General features: G+C 56.2%; 1 protein-coding gene across 3 annotated transcripts in view; it reads left to right on the top strand.

Moving 5' to 3' along the window:
* The window catches only part of LINGO1 (leucine rich repeat and Ig domain containing 1), a 77,394-nt gene extending 61,636 nt beyond the window's left edge, over positions 1–15,758 (top strand). For 2 of the 3 annotated variants that reach the window (XM_036839515.1, XM_036839496.1), the window contains one exon: positions 12,935–15,758. In XM_036839515.1, coding sequence (XP_036695410.1) covers positions 12,947–14,791 — 1,845 coding nt within the window. In that variant the 5' untranslated portion in view covers positions 12,935–12,946 and the 3' untranslated portion in view covers positions 14,792–15,758. Of the gene's footprint in view, positions 1–7,575; positions 7,680–12,934 lie in introns of those variants that run through there. The other variant, XM_036839506.1, reaches the window with a different exon arrangement.
* The last annotated feature ends 1,156 nt before the right edge of the window (positions 15,759–16,914 follow it).

Genomic DNA, 16,914 nt, shown 5'->3' with positions numbered 1-16,914 from the left:
TCCCCAGGCACCTCCAGGTGGACCCCACTTTGAGGAGGGGTGGGGCCAGGCCCAGTGGGCAGTCCCCTCCTGTCTCTTGCCCTGGTCCCAGCCCAGCTCCATCCAGCCCTGGCTGTGCCAGCATCGGCACCTCCTCTTTGTTCTCAGAGGTCCTGGGGTCGGGGTGGGGGAGTTGGGGCATCTGGGAGGATGGCAACAGCTCTGCCCTGGTGGGGTGGGAGTGCAGGAAGCCCTGAGGTGGGGGCAGTACCATCTGGGCAAGCCCCTTTCCTGCCAGCCCAGCCCTCCCTCCGTCCTCCTCTGCTCGGCTTGGGCAGCTGGAGGGTGTGCAGCCCAACCTGGCCCGCGGCTCCGGCTCTGGCTCAGCCCTGCTGGTCGTTACGCCAATGGCTCCAGCACCGGTGCCTCCCATGCCCAGGGAGCAATGAGCCGGGGCATTGAGGCGGCAGAGAGCCTGGGGCTTCCACACATCCAGCAAGGAGTGCTGTGAGGGAAGGGAGGGTCAGCAGCTCCCAGACCCTTTGTCCTTGTGTAGGCCAGGAGGGGCTCAGAATCCTCACACCTTTGGGAAGATGCCAGCACCTGGTCTGCTGGGACAGCTTGCCTGCCCGTCCTGCTTTCTCCCCATGGCCTGAGGCAGGAGACAGGGGATTAGGTGACAGAAGGGAGAGGCCAAGAACTCCTCGGAACCCAGATAGGGGCTCCTGGCAGCACCCAGCTGCCCCTCCTGGAGGGAGGCTTAGCAAAGGCGAGGGCGGGTATTCTTGTTGGTATTCTTGTTGTCTCTGCCCCTTCTCCCACTCCCTGCCAGTTTATGTGTGAGACGGGCCTTGGGTAGGGCTTGGTCAGGGCTGCAGTGCTCCCCAGTGCCTGGAGTTAGAATGGGTCCCGAATCCAATGGGCCAGGTTTGGGAGGATGGGTGGGTGCTCAAGGCTAAGTTGTCATGGCTTGTGGGCTGAGGGCATTGTAGAGACCACTCTACCCCTTGCAGTAGTCTTCTTCCTAGAGATCAGTTCCCCTATCCCCTGCCCCGGAGCACCCATTTTTCCTATACTAGATATTATTTTCTAAAACCCAGAATTCCAGGGGGATATCAAAAAGAAAAGAAAAAAAAAAGTCTTCTGAGGGTTGGTCAGCATAAAGCCAGACAGGATCCCTGGTACCAGCGATGGCTCATCTGTTACTGCTCTCCACGTGCCACCAAAGCAAATGGTGAGAGTATCATGATTGGGTCTGGAAGGTAGGAGAAATGCATTCCTGCTGAGAGATGAAGCAGTGCAGTGGTTTGCACAGGGTCCCATGGAGGCATGAGGCAGTGTGTCAGGTGGAGGGTTGAGGAAGTGGGTCCTGTGGGACTAGGGAAGGGCCAGGGAGGGGAGGCTGTAGGTGGTGGTGGTTTCAGAGTGAGAGCCTCGGTTTTGCTGGCTGGGGTCTCTTGGTCTAGCTGTGAGAAGACCTACCCAGAAGGTCTTCTCTTCTCCTGGCCCCTCCTCTAGGAAGCCTCCCTGACTGCTCCACGTCACTGACCCTCCTCCTCCACGCACCTACGGTGCCTGGTTTGCACCTAATATTGTACCAGCCAATTCATTCATGCATTTATTCTACACATCCTGGCTGAGCTGCCTGCTCTGCTCTGGGCTAGGCCCTCGCATGGCCCCCATGGATTGCCTTGAACACCCGGGGCAATCCTGGACCCATCCCCTGGGCTCCCCTGCCTGGCCTTGGGGATAAGAAAGATGCTGGGAGGCACCAGGGAGCAGCTGATTCTGGTAGCAAAAACTACCTGGAAGGAACACAGTGTCTTCAGCCTGTAATGGATGGACAGAGGTAGGTGGTGTCAAGGATGCCCCAGGCAGGGGTTGGGGAGAGCCAAGGCAGGGTATTCAGTAGCACACACTAGTACTCAGAGAAGGTTGGGATTTGCTCCTGGGGGCTGCGGCAGTCAGGGGTCCTCCAGGAAGAGAGAGAGACTGGGTATCTCTTGAGGCAGTAAAAGACTTGGCAGAGACACAGAAAGCAGGATTCCAGAATCAGGGACAGTTGTTTTGTAGAAAGACAGTGGGAAGGCAAGTTCATTTCCAAATGCATTTGAGGGATGCTGACCTTCATTTATGTGTTGAATGAATGAATGAATATTCTTGGGCTCTGTGGACCCAGTAGAGCTGTTCTGACAACAGTCCCCTCCTCCTGTGTTCAGTTCCTTTTGTGTCATTTTATAGTGAGGTTGTTGAGTGTGGTACCTGGAGCCAGATGCCTGGGTTCAAATCTCAGCTCCACACTGCCTAGCTCTGTGACTGTGGGCAAGTAACTTAATCTTTTGGACCTCAGTCTCCTTATCCGTAAAGTGAGGATAACAGAGGGCCATTATGAAGACTAAGTGTGTTCATGTATGCAAGGCAGTTAGAACAGTGCCTGGTACACAGTAAACTCTCCAGAACTGCTAGCTACTCATAGTTTGTATCAGTGATGTGCTCTCAATCTTAGCCTTGTAGGTGGTACAGAGATTTGATTTTATAGCTGAGAAAACTGAGAGCCAGAGAGGTAGAACAACTTGCCCAAAGACCCCAGCTTACAAGCATGGGGCTCAGTCTAGAATGCCTTCTTCCTGAGCTCTGGTCTGCGACTCTTGCTCACCGGTCCAGGCATGGCCTGTTAATTAATTAATGTAGTTAGTATTACTACTACTACGACTACTAATATAATGAACACCATGACCCTACTCCCCAACCTGAACACTAGCACTTTAATAACGATATGCATCTTCCCATGTGTTTCTTCTCACCCCATCCCTTGGCAGCCACTACCCTAAATTATCTATTTAGTATTCCCTTGCCTTTTAAAAATCACATTTTAATATAGAGAAATTGTTCAGTTTTAGTTAGTTTTGAACTTTGTAAAAGGAACATGAAACTGTGCAGTCCTCTGGAATTTGCCTTTTTTCTTCAACACCATATGCCTAAGTTTCATCTATATTGTTACAAATAATGATAAATGTAGTTCATTCATTTTCACTGATGCATAATGTTCTGTTGTTTGAACATAAACAGTGTATTTATTCTTCTATTAATGGGCATGTGAGTTGTTTCCCTTTTTACTCTTACAAACAGTGCTGCGGTGAACTTTCTTGTCTCTTCCCCTGAGACAACAGGCAGAGCATCTCTGGGGCACACAGCTAGGAGCGGAATTGCCGTAGGTCATATTCATATTCAGCTTTACTAGGAAATGTGCCACAGTGTTTTCCAAATTGGTTGGACCGTTTATGCTTCCCCCAGCAGGAGATGAGTATCCCCATTATTCCCCACCCGCACCCACACTCGGTATGTTCAGACATCTTGACTTTTACTGATTGAATGAGTGTAAAATGATCTTATATTACGGCCTTGATTTGCATATCCGAAATTCACAGTTTCTGGTGTATGAAATGGGGGTTGAGATAGGCAGCAGCAGCCAGTGTGTAATGGGTGCTCACTAAGCAATCATTCCCTTTGCACCTCAGTTTCCCCAGGTGTTGAGGTGCTGTCTGTATAAACCCTGGGCAAGCGGGTCAGGGATGGGCAAGAGCAGTCAGGCAGTTCTCCCCAGTGAAGTGGGAATGAAGGAGGAGCAAGGAGAGCTTAAGTCCCTGCACACTTAGAGCCAAAGGAATCCTAGTGGCTCTGTGTTCACCCACAGGATGGGCAGGGGTGGTCCTAGCTTGGGAGGTAGAAGGAGACTTTGCTTCATTATTTTAATAATGCACAGCCCCCGATAAACCCCTGGCACCTGGTGTGGGGCTTGGCCTTGGTGAGTGCTAAGAGTTTGGTGACCTGGGGAATGAACAATGATGAACATATGTATGTTCGCTCCTCCTTCTTTCCCACCTCCTTGGGGAGTCCTCCCTGATTTCCCTTGCCCACTGAGTAAGTGAGGGATGGCTGAGCAAGGTGGCTCCTGGGCATTTGCAAGGCCCTCAAGCCCCTGCCTACCCTCAGGGGCTGAGAAACCTGGTGCTGGCAAGCTAATCTGGAGCGGCTCCCTCTGCCAGCCTGGTGCACCAACAATTGCTTCTACACCGCTTTCCCCGCCCGGGCCTGGGCCCCTGGAGCTGGTTAGAGATGAGCGACGGGGCTGGAGGAATAATTAGGCCTATTTCATGTGACACCCAAATTGATTGCCACCAGGGTGACATTACCAGGGCATTGTTCCTTGTCTCCAACCTCTTATTACATGTTATTAGGGTGTGTGGTGTGTGTGTGTTTTTCTTTTTTTTTCCCATTTCAGGGAATTAATCTCTCTCTGCCACCTCCTCTGCTTCCCTCTGCAGAGAACCGGCTCATGGCTCCAAGAGGGGGTGGGGGCCTGGCCAGCATGCTTCCTCTGTCTGGCCCAGCACAGGGTTGCAGATGCAGTTGGGGGGCTGGCCATGTCAACTCCCTTTACTGGGGTGCAAGATGGGGGTATCTCAGAGCTAAGAGGGGCCGCTGAGGTGTGGACCCAGCAGAGGAGTCTTCCTGCAGTGTCCCTGATCCACGGTCTCTGCTTGCATATCTCTCATGACAGCCTGCTCACTCATTATCTACCAAGGTACATCTTCTATCCTGAGCCGTCTGATCTTCCATTTGATTCCTCGTACTGAGCTGAATAGGCCTCCTCTATGACTCCACACGTGGGTCTTTGGTTCTACCCTGTGGTCGTGCACTGGACCCTTTATACCCTCTGCCTTGGGACACACCTTAGAGATTTGCAGAGATGCCAGGGCCGTCCCAAGTTTGGGCTTCTCATGAATGCACAGTCAGGTGATGGCATCAGTTGTGCCTGTTGAGTTCATATCATGCTAGCTTTGTGACCTTGAGCAAGTTACAGAACCTCTTTGTGACCTTGAGCAAATTACAGAACCTCCTTGTGCTTCTGTCTTTTCCATCTGCACAGTGGGAACAACAACAGGACCTACCTCAACAGGTTGTGGTGAGGTTAAATTAATTTTTATATGTAAAGTACTTAGAATAATGCCGGCACACCAAAAGTCCTCTGTTAGGGTTTTTCCAATCATCATCATCATCATCATTATATTTATTAGGTCTCTGGCCTTCAAATCCCACATTAGATCCACCACTCCCCTCAGCTCCCCCGTATCCACCTTGGGTTTCTGAGGCTGTGACCTCGCCCCTCTCCCAAGCCCAAGGCTTGTGACCCTCCCAGGTGGGGATTGGCTGGTTTTCAGGCCTCCAAAGTCTGAAATGGGCCAGCCTGAGCTGTTCCCAAGGTAGAGGAGCCTGAGGGCTGGACCAACTGGGAGAGGGCCCTGGGTGCCCCAGAAAGAGGGGGGCTGAGGGGAGATGAAGCAGGCATGTCTGCTAGGCACCTCCCAAGGGGCCCCTGGCCTGGGCGGTGGATGGGGTCAGAGTCCTTCGGGGGCATCTTCCTGTCCCCGAGGGCCTGGGTTGGCATCTCAGACCTGGAGAGAGATGGGAAGGGAGGTATGGGGGTGCAGGACCATCACTTTCCTTGAGACCCGTCAGGTCACCACATGGGTGCTTGTGTACCCCTCCTCAATTCTGGGACAGCACCAATCCAACTAGGAGTGCTGTCTGCTCAGGCAGGCCCACAGCAGACAACAAGGAAGCTTCCCAGAGCCAGTGGCTCCCTCCTGCCTCCCCCACGCCGGCTCCTAGCTTCCCCACTGGCCTCTCACCTCAGAACAACCGTGTGGAAGGGCAGCAGGGTCCAGAGTGGTCCAGGACTCACCCAAGGTCACACAGCAGGGCAGGGTGCCCTGGCCAGAGCCCAGTGCCCTTTGCCCACTCAGAAGTAGCCTTCTCTAGGCCTTGCCCCACCCTTGCTCCTCCGCAGCGAGCCAGCAGCTCCTAGAGGGCGAAGCCTATACATAGAAGCCTTTAAACACTAAGATGCTTTGCCAATTAAAATTCATAATTTATCCCACAAATGGCCTGGGGCTGCGAACTGGCTGGAAAGCTGTCAGCTCCTGAGATCAGCTGTGCTCAGTGGGGTAGGCGGTGGGGTGGGCAGGGGCGCCCCTCCCTTAGGTGCAGGGGGCACGGGTGCTTGCCCAGGGCCACACAGCGGCAGCCGCCCTAGCAAACAGGCAGGCACACTGCACCCAGCCAGCGCCCTCCAGCCCGGCCATGGCTGAGAGGCCAGGGGAGCACCTTTGGGAGAGGACTGAGCTTCCAAGTGCACCTAAGAGATGGGGCTGATGGCAGTGGCCGGGGGTGAGGGTGGGTGCAGGGAGTGGCAGTGGCAGGAGGAGGGACAGCAGGCACACACACCCACATAGGCCACACATGGCTGCCTGCTCACAAACGTCACACACACACACCCCGGGGGCCCGGCAACTCTTTGCTAGAACCAAGAGCAAGAGGAAAATAAAGAATTATACACGACAAAGGACATGACCTCAATTTTCTTTCAGGTTGATTTTTCTCTCCCCGTTGGGGGCGGATGAAGGAGGAGGAGAAGGGAGAAGGAGAGGGCAGGCAAAGGCAGGCAGACCTGCCCAGGAGGAGACAGACGGACGGACGCGGCCCAGCTGCCTGCCTGCGGGCCACAGTCGGTCTGGATTTATCCTGCCAGAGCTCAACCTGGTGCTAACCCCTCCTCCCAGGGTTTCCTTTGCCCCCATACCCCCTCCCCGTGTGCCAGGGGGCAGCCCCTGCCCTTCCCCAGGCTCTCAGCGTAGCCCTGCTGGATCAGACTGACCAGGGAAGACCAAGTTTCCCCCATTAGCAGCTCACACCTTAAGCCATTATCAGCCATTCACACCTCAGCAGGGATTAGCCCGGGAAAGCCAGAATGGAGGATCTTTAAAAGGAGTCCAGGGACCCGGGTCAGGATTTGGGGTAGGAGAGAAGCAATTAGGAGCCCCTGGATGCTCTCAAATGTTCCCGGACGCGAGTCACCTCCACCCTGCACACCTTTGCCCGCACTGTTCTCTTGGTTGAAATGCTGCCCCTCCCGCCCCTGACTTGGCCGGTGGAAATGTATCTGTAGTTCAGCCTGAGCCCACATGACACCTCCTCCTCCTCCTTGAAGCCTCTGTAAAGAGCTTAGACCAGGAGTCAAGAGCTGTTCTGGGGCGCTGTCCCAGCAGCTGTGTGTCGGGGCTCTCTGCCCCTTGAAGCTGGGCCTGGCGGTGCTGAACTATAGCAGCCCCAGCCCTGTACTTGGGGCTCTCAATCTGGGGGCCACAGAAGGGGAGGCAGCAGAGGCTCTAACAGAGGGAGGAAGGGAGAGAGGTAAACACACCAGCAGTGCTTGGCGGAGGGACACCCAAGATCCAGAGGGACCCCCAGGAGGTGATCCCTTCTTCCTGGGGACTTGCAAAGAGCGGCTTGGGGTAGAAGACCCTTGAGCTGGATTCTGAAGGCTGAGTGGGAGATCTCCAGGCATGGGTCGACCATCGCTGTGGGAGAAAGGCCCCGGGATGGAGCGACCATCGGGGCTTTCTAGACAGGCCTCACTCCACCCCCCCATTACCCTACTTTCAGCCACGTGGCCACAGCTGCCTCTGAACAGGTACTCTTATCACGAACGTGCTTTATCATTTCATGAAATGGATCCAGCTGCTCTGTGCCCTGGAGCTGAAAGCAGAGAAGGGACTTCAGACAGGCAGGAACTTGGGGACAGGGCAAGTCATGAAGAATCTAGACCTTGCCTTGCTTGCAATCTTTGGTGACACAGCGTAAGTCCCTTCACCTTTCCGAGTAATCAACCCACCTCAAGGGGTGGTGGCGGGAACAGGATGTGCTAACAGGCCCAGGGCTTTCGACAATCAGTAGGAAAGGGTAGTAGAGCTGGGCGGGGCCCGAGGCAGACTCTGTGAAGCCCTCAGTCCCCCATCCCAAGTCTGCCCTCCCTCCTCCTTCCTTCCTGTTGCAGACCCGGTCTTAGGAATGTAGGGTGTCAGGACAAGATGAGATCTTGCATAACAGCCTCATTTCCCAGTGAAGAAGCAGCCTGTCACAGTTGCCCCAGGTCACACAGCCAGGCTGGGAACCCAGGGGGCCACGGGCCCGGGGATGGCAGTGGGCGCCTCCATGCCAGGGATCTCATGCCTGTGTGTACTGGGGATCCCTGCGGTCCCTGAGGAACACTGAGTGGGAACACCATGAAATATTGATACTGTAAACCAAAAGTAACTGAACCGTCCATCCTGTGCTGCAGCCGACCCCAAATTAGGTGAGATTCTAGCATAGACAGTGGCAGCAGGCAAAGGAGAATGGTATGGTGGGAAAACACTGAAAAAATTCAGTGTGTTCAACATACAGTTTTCTGACAGTTGGGGAAAAGCTTTTGTCATTTAGGGGGCAAGTTACCTACATGCAGCTACCTAAGGACTAGTGCCTTCCCTTAGCCCTGGGGGCCTTACCCTAGCGCTGCCGCGACACGCCTGCCCCTCCTCTGGCTCTGAACTGGCCTGTGTGTCTGAAAGAAGTCCTGCTCCACTTGTGGTAGCTCTTGGGGCAGGCAGCCTGACCAGGAGGAACGGAGCTCTGCTGTTTCCTAGCTTTGTAGCCTAGGCCTAAAGGCAAAGGAATTTCCTTTTGGAAACCTCAGCTTTTCTCATCTGTAAAATGGGTAGGAAATATCTCTGAATGCTGGGTGAGGGTTTCTAAGACTGTGTGTATAAAGCCTAAAACCTGGCCTGCAGCAAGTGGTCTGAAGATGCTAGTCCCAACCCTTCCCTCAGTGCAGGCGTCTGACCAGTTTGTACGGGCCAGGCTGGGTGCGTGGTAGAGGCATGCCCCTTCCCCCAGGGGCCTCCAGATGCTGCCTTAGGAGAGAGAATGACCCCTGACCTCCCTTAGGGTTCTCCAAGTCCATCCATGGATGATCCCATGCCCCTTCTGTCTCCACCAGTTATACTCTTTAACCCTGAACCCCGAGGGACAGCCCCAATGTAAGGCCCCAGCTGGGGATGCCAACCTCAGATCCTTACAGTCCCAGTAAAACTACAGTTTGGGGCCTGAGCCCTTACTCGCCTTCATCCCTTAAGCAGGTTTGAGGATGTTGACTTTCTAGCTGGGGAAGATCCAGTTTCTGTGTGGGTTCCCTCAGGGACCCTGGAATCAGCCCCTCCCTGCACAGCGGGGGAAAGGGCAGGGAGGGCAGGCGTCCTTGAGGGGCACACAGTGGAGTGGCTGGTGTGGGGAGCAAGTGAGCCAGGCTGTATCTGCCCCACTACGTGAGTGAGGGTGTGATGGTGGCAGGTGGCCGTCTGCAGTGCAGGTCTGATGGCTCGGCTGCTCCCACCGCTCTGGGGTTGGGAGGACGCAGGCTGCTGTCGGCTCTGTATGCTGTGGCCCGGGCACGGCTCTCCTCTGCCTGCCCACCTGCCAGCCTTCGATGTTCATTTCCTTTGTATTTATTGGTCCAATTTTTAAACTCTTGCCCTTGTGGGAAGCCCTTCAGCGGGCAAGGATCCAAAATAAAACACTGATTAAAATGCATAGAACACTTCTCCTTGGCCATTGCAGGGGTAACCAGCGGGATTAATGGTGCCAGGAGGGCGGGAGCAGCACGTTGCTCACTCAGCAGTTTTGGTGACCCCGTCAGACACAACCCTACCAGTATCCCTAGATGACAGGGACCCTATGGGGGTGTTAGACCTGGAGACCAGGCCCAGTGTGCTGTACCAGCTTGGGAAGCCATGTTAGCCCCTCTAGGCCTCAGTTTCCCCATCTTTCAGGACAGTCACATGTAAAAGGCAATTCAGAGGATGTGCCCTTCTGGAGCTATCCTGGTCCCGTGGAGTATGGCCCATTGCTCTGGGGGTCTAACTGCCAGGCCTGCCACACAGGGCAATGCCGACCAGCATTTCTATCAACATATTTGAATCCCCCAGGTCTCTCTTTGCTCAGTGGGCCTGCTCCAGAGCCAGCTTCATCAGAGTGACTTCAGCCCCTGCAAAAACTCCCTCATGCACACACACTTCCTTTCAAAGAACATTCAGTTGAGTCTTTTCTGTGCCACACCTTGGTCTGAGGCTGCAGACACATCATCTGCCCTCAGGCACCTCACTCTCTAGCAGGTGAGAGAAATGTACCCATGGGAGTTTGACCCAGGATTAAACATACTACGACACAGGCGAGGCGCCAAATGCTGAGGCTTTGGAGCACATTTCCCTCTTTGCTCAGGTCACTAGGAAGCTCTCACCTTTAATCATTATATAGGATTTTGTGACCTTCTTTCTTGAGTGGCTTGCCTTCTTTAGCTTTATCTTCTTATCATCTTGTAACATAATTTTTCTGGTCATTGGCTCAAATCATTTTTAGAATGAGATGTGCTATACATCAGTTACATAATGTCATTACTAATAAATCTAAGGTACTTCAGAGTTGTGGGCAAGAGATGATTTCTGACTGAGTAGATCAGGGGTGGCCTCATGGAGGAGATGGCCTTTGGGATGGATGGTCACAAAGGCTGCTGGGGCAGTGAGGCTGGAAGAGATCTCCAAAAGGAGATGGTTTAGAGCCAGGAATGTGCAGGACAAGGCTGGGATACCTGGGTGTTTTCCCTGGGGGGAATGGTGGGAGAGGAGGTAGATGGGTAGGTTGAGACAAGGGGGTGGAGTCTTCATATGCCAGATTCTTGTCTGTATGAGGGTCTTACTGACATCTCAAGGTAGCCTGTGCACTCGCTATCCCCTCTCTCATTCCTTAGCACCCTCTCCATCAGCCTACCCCACGCCTCAGTGCAGTGGTGAGCTGGGTACTAAAAGTCCTATTTACCTCTCCCGGTCCCCAAGCTCACACCCACGCCAGCCCCAGCTGCCATCCCAATTACTTATTGATTGCCTGTCAGGATGTTTGCTTTTCTGGTGGGTCACTGGAGCGTGTGTGACTTGTGGAAAATGGCCTGATGAGGGTGGGGTGGGGGAGGCCAAACCACAGAAAACTCTGGAGAGAGGATGAGAGGGGCTGAGGGGAAGGGGGGGTGGTGGTGGACAGAGCCCTTGGGAATAACAAAACCTTGCAGATTCTATAACATGTCAGTGACACCAGGAGCCCTCTCTAGTTAATCAGTCACTTAGTCGATCAACAACCAGGGAGTGCCTGTCAGTCCTGGGAGACCGCTGGAGCATTGTCATTGAAGTCCGACAGACCAGAGCCTTGGTCCCAAATCCACCTCCTCAACTGGCTGGGTGTCCTTGGGCAGCCACAAGCTCTCTGAGCCCCAGTTGCCATAAGGGTTGAAGTGCAGATGATAAGACCTGTAGCTTTGGAAGTGGAGGCTGTGTGCAGGTGTGGGGAGGAGCTTGAAGGGGTGGGAGAAGGGCCTGAGCTGAGGCAGAGAGATGGGACCTTCCCAGCTTGGGCATCCCCTTCCTACAGTGAGGCCCCCTCAGGGCCATGAGTGTGGGCTATGTGGATGGCAGCAGAGCCCCAAGGGTGCCAGGCTGGGTGGGATGGATCTTCAACCCCACTAGCAGTAGAAGGGCTTCAGCTCGGCCCCCAGAGACCGTCTGGTCCAGCCTCTGGAGTTTGAAGGAGTCCAGACGAGTCCTCCCAGCCCCCTAAGTACCCTGCTGGGCCAGTTTCCCATAGGGTGGAACAGAGATAGAGGAGGGAAGAGCAGTCTAGCAGAAGTGGGAGCAAGTGGCCTCTGAATGCGGGCTAGGAGAGAGTAATCAGGGGGTGAGCTCCCGCACACCCCTTGCTCACACCACCTGCAGCCTGTACTCAGGTTGGACCCCTATCCCGGCACCGTCTCCCTTGTCATCACCACCCAAATCCTGCACGTGCCTCAGGGCCCAGCTGTAACAAGCCTCACGTCCCCAGTGCCCCAGTGTGGACCGGCACCTCCAGGGCTGCCTGCGCCGTCCTGGGCTGTGGGGGTCTGACTGCTCCCCCATCGGACCAGCAGCTGCACAGAACCCTGGTACTAGGAGGAGGGTGATTGGAAGCCGGAGAGACAGACGGATGAAGCCTGGGGGGAGTCTTTGAAGGGGAGTACACTTCCAACTGGGGATCAGAAAAAGCTTCTCAGAGCAATGGCCTTGAAGATGGGGTTTCAACACACCGGGGGAAGGGACATTCCAGGAGGAAAGAATAGCAGGAGCCTGAGCTCAGGAGCCTGGGTGGGTCACCATGGGGACCCAGAGGAAGGGTAGAGTTGGAAAAATTCCCCAGGGAGGCACTACGGCTGGGTCCTGGCTTTCTGGAAGGGGGTACCCTCCACTGATCCAGAAACCCCACTGGGGAGCAGTTTCACAAACACTGGCTGGAACCACTGGGTATGCTGGTTGCCCAAGATTCTTGGGCTTCGAGCTCAGCACAGTGTTGATGGGGAGGGAGCCGTGGTGTCTGTGCCTGGGGATGCTCAGGCTGAAGTTCGGAGAGGGTGGGCCCCAGCAGCCTCAGAAGCCCTTGCCTGGCAAGCTGGGGCCCAGACGTGCTCCTCTGCTGGCTATTCCTAGAGGCCTCAGCCTTTGAGCCCCTTTGATTCCCTCTGTGAGCCCTGAGGGCAGCTCAACAGGTCTCGCTTTATCCCTGATGAACACCAGGGGAAGCTGAGGCTCAGGGTGCCAGGTGGGGTGTGAAGTGCATGCCTGGAGTTGCATTGTCTGTAAAATGGAAAGGAGGTGGATGCAGCCTAGGGTGCCAACACCAGGCTCATCTGAAGTGACCCTAGCCCTTCCATGAACCCCCTGGATCCCAGGGATGCCGGAGGGTCCTTCAGGAGGGCTCTGGGTAGGGTAAGGGGCAAGGAGGAAGCAGCGTGGGGTGGCAGGAGGCCCTCTGGCCTGGGCATCTGGACCTCACTGTGGGGTCCCAGGCAGGTGTCATATGCCACTCTGGACCCCTGCCTCTCTCTCTGTGTCAGGGACATCCTGACAGGGCAGGAGGGCAGAGGGCACAGAGGGCTCTGGGCGGGGGTCCAGCAGACACTGCCCTCTAACCGCCCCCTCTGTCCTGTGCTTGCTCCTGGCCACAGGTGAGCGAGAGGATGCTGGCGGGGGGCGTGAGGAGCATGCCCAGCCCCCTCCTGGCCTGCTGGCAGCCCATCCTCCTGCTGGTGCTGGGCTCGGTGCTGTCAGGCTCAGCCACAGGCTGCCCGCCCCGCTGCGAGTGCTCCGCCCAGGACCGTGCAGTGCTCTGCCACCGCAAGCGCTTTGTGGCGGTGCCTGAGGGCATCCCCACTGAGACCCGCCTGCTGGACCTGGGCAAGAACCGCATCAAAACGCTCAACCAGGACGAGTTTGCCAGCTTCCCGCACCTGGAGGAGCTGGAGCTCAATGAGAACATCGTGAGCGCCGTGGAGCCTGGCGCCTTCAACAACCTCTTCAACCTCCGGACGCTGGGGCTCCGCAGCAACCGCCTGAAGCTCATCCCCCTGGGCGTCTTCACCGGCCTCAGTAACCTGACCAAGCTGGACATCAGCGAGAACAAGATCGTCATCCTGCTGGACTACATGTTCCAGGACCTGTACAACCTCAAGTCACTGGAAGTCGGCGACAACGACCTCGTCTACATCTCCCACCGAGCCTTCAGCGGCCTCAACAGCCTGGAGCAGCTGACGCTGGAGAAATGCAACCTGACCTCCATCCCCACCGAGGCGCTGTCCCACCTGCACGGTCTCATCGTCCTGCGGCTCCGGCACCTCAACATCAATGCCATCCGGGACTATTCCTTCAAGAGGTTGTACCGGCTCAAGGTCTTGGAGATCTCTCACTGGCCCTACTTGGACACCATGACTGCCAACTGTCTCTACGGCCTCAACCTGACGTCCCTGTCGATCACGCACTGCAACCTGACCGCTGTGCCCTACCTGGCGGTGCGCCACCTGGTCTATCTCCGCTTCCTCAACCTCTCCTACAACCCCATCAGCACCATTGAGGGCTCCATGTTGCATGAGCTGCTAAGGCTGCAGGAGATCCAGCTGGTGGGTGGGCAGCTGGCCGTGGTGGAGCCCTACGCCTTCCGCGGCCTCAACTACCTGCGCGTGCTCAATGTCTCCGGCAACCAGCTGACCACACTGGAGGAGTCGGCCTTCCACTCGGTGGGCAACCTGGAGACGCTCATCCTGGACTCCAACCCGCTGGCCTGCGACTGCCGGCTCCTGTGGGTGTTCCGGCGCCGCTGGCGGCTCAACTTCAACCGGCAGCAGCCCACGTGTGCCACGCCCGAGTTCGTCCAGGGCAAGGAGTTCAAGGACTTCCCTGATGTGCTCCTGCCCAACTACTTCACCTGCCGCCGTGCCCGCATCCGGGACCGCAAGGCCCAGCAGGTGTTTGTGGATGAGGGCCACACAGTGCAGTTCGTGTGCCGGGCGGATGGCGACCCGCCGCCCGCCATCCTCTGGCTCTCGCCCCGCAAGCACCTGGTCTCGGCCAAGAGCAACGGGCGGCTCACGGTCTTCCCCGATGGCACGCTGGAGGTGCGCTACGCCCAGGTACAGGACAACGGCACTTACCTGTGCATCGCGGCCAACGCGGGCGGCAACGATTCCATGCCTGCCCACCTGCACGTGCGCAGCTACTCGCCCGACTGGCCCCATCAGCCCAACAAGACCTTCGCCTTCATCTCCAACCAGCCGGGCGAGGGAGAGGCCAACAGCACCCGCGCCACCGTGCCTTTCCCCTTCGACATCAAGACCCTCATCATCGCCACCACCATGGGCTTCATCTCTTTCTTGGGCGTCGTCCTCTTCTGTCTGGTGCTGCTGTTTCTTTGGAGCCGGGGCAAGGGCAACACCAAGCACAACATCGAGATTGAGTATGTGCCCCGCAAGTCGGACGCAGGCATCAGCTCTGCTGATGCACCTCGCAAGTTCAATATGAAGATGATATGAGGCCGGGGCGGGGGGCGGGGACCCTGGGGCGTGCTGGGCAGGGGAAGGGACCTGGCCGCCGTCCGCTCGCTCTCCAGTCCTTCCCACCTCCTCCCAGCCCCTCCACACACACTCTTTTCTCCCTCCCACGCCGTCCCCTGCTGCCCCCGCTGGCCCTCACCGCCTGCCCTCTTTCTACCAGGACCTCAGAAGTCCAGGCCTGGGGACCCCACCTGCACAGGGGCACACGTTGACAGACTGGAGTCGGAAGCTGACACGGCACAGTCAATAATTCAATAAAAAAGTTACGAACTTCCTCTGTAACTTGGGTTTCAGTAATTATGGATTTTTATGAAAACTTGAAATAATAAAAAGAGAAAAAAAAACTATTTCCTATAGCTAGTCGGAATGCAAACTTTTGACGTCCTGATTGCTCCAGGGCCCTCTTCCAACTCAGTTTCTTGTTTTTCCCTTCCTCCTCTTCCTCCTTTCTCTTCTCTTCCCCTGTGGGGAGGGATCACTCAGGAAAACAGGGGAGGAGGTTCCAGCCCCACTTGCCTGCCCACCCGGCCAGGGCAGTCGCCAGGAGAAGGTTGGGTGGGGGGTCTGGGCCCAGCTCTGGGCTGGCTGTTGGCGGAGAGCGGGTGGAGGGGACAGGGCTGCCCAGTGGGGGTGAGGGCCTGTCTGCTGAGCTGCCAGGCAGCACTACTGCCAGGGGGGGCGGGCCTGGCTTGAGTGTGGCTGAGACTCTGGACAGGGGCTGGGGTCCTCCTGAAGGACAGCACAGTCAGTGGAGAGAGCCAGGGGCCGAGGCCTAACTCTGGTCCCAGCTTTGCTGCTGACTTGCTGTGTGGCCTCAAACAGGTCATTGACCCCCTCTGGGCCTCAGTCTCCACATCTGTATAAACGGAAACGCTACTCCCCGCCCTGCCTACCTCACAGGGCTGTTGTGAGGAATTGATGAGATGATGTATGTGAAACACTTTGTAACCTGTAAAGCGCTGTGCACATGTGTGGGTGACTGTTCTCATTATGGTCATTATTATCTCACTGCGGGTGGTGGGGCTCCTAAGGTATCTCCATGGCGTCAGGGTTGGGGGCATGCCAGGGGAGGGCCGCCTCCAGGGACTTCCAGAGGCTTCTCCCAGGACAGCTGCCTGGCGGTGACCACAAGCATTGCCTGGATGGCCAGGGCTCTAGACCCCCCGAGGAGTCCCGAGGCCCATGAGTATCATCGCTTCCATCACCTCTGGTGTGGGGTCCCCCCAGGCAGAAGCCCCTTGCAGCTTTGACCTGGACCTACCCAGGGATTGGGAACACCAGATCTCTCCAAACCTTCTTTCCATAAGCATTTATCAAGTGCCTACTGTATGCCACTTCCCATGTAGAGCCCCCAGTCTTTGGGGCTAGGAAGGCAGTTCTGGGGCTGCCCTTAGGACTGCCCAGACCCAGGACACCAACCCAGTCATGCCCCGTCTTCCACCAGGCTTTACTCTGAGCCTTCCCTGGGCTTTGAAGGGCTCTGGGTTTGGGATTGGGAGCCAGCTGCGTGTGAGCTGACCAGGAGGGTCAGAAGTGGCCCTGTTCATTCTCACCAAACCTAGACGCTCCAAACTCAACCCTGGAAAGGGATGCTCTGAGTGATAGAAGTGTGAAGAGCCAGACAGGTCAGCTTGTAACTTTTCCGGAATCCATGGGCTCTAGAATCTGGGGCGGTAGCTCAGCCAGCAGACCATGTGCTCACCCCCCATCTCTGTCGGACAGGGAGGGGCACCAGGTTCAGGAAAGCTTGGCTTCACCCCTCCAAGTTTCCTCTTTCTACTCGGGGACTCCTTGGATTCAGCCCCACAGTGGGCCCAGGGTGACCCTGCTGCCCATTAACCCTCAGGCTAGGGGAGAATCCAGCGATGCAGGAACCCATGGGTACAGACTTAGCTGAACTTGGGGGTGGAGGGATGCAATAGGGAAGTCAGCCCTCAGCGGCGAGAAACTTCCAGAATGCAGCTCCTCCAATCAGGGCTCCTCCTGGGGCTCACACACCCCCACCCAAGCTGGCATGAACTGGGTAGCTGCATGCCTAGCAACTTCTAAACCAAGCCTCTGGTGGGATGGCAGGGTGAGCAGAGTCTGGCATGGAGTTGGCA

The sequence above is a fragment of the Balaenoptera musculus genome, chromosome 2 (assembly GCF_009873245.2).
Source record: "Balaenoptera musculus isolate JJ_BM4_2016_0621 chromosome 2, mBalMus1.pri.v3, whole genome shotgun sequence".
In the NCBI taxonomy this organism is placed as follows: domain Eukaryota; kingdom Metazoa; phylum Chordata; class Mammalia; order Artiodactyla; family Balaenopteridae; genus Balaenoptera; species Balaenoptera musculus.
This window is presented reverse-complemented; position numbering and strand designations above follow the sequence as displayed.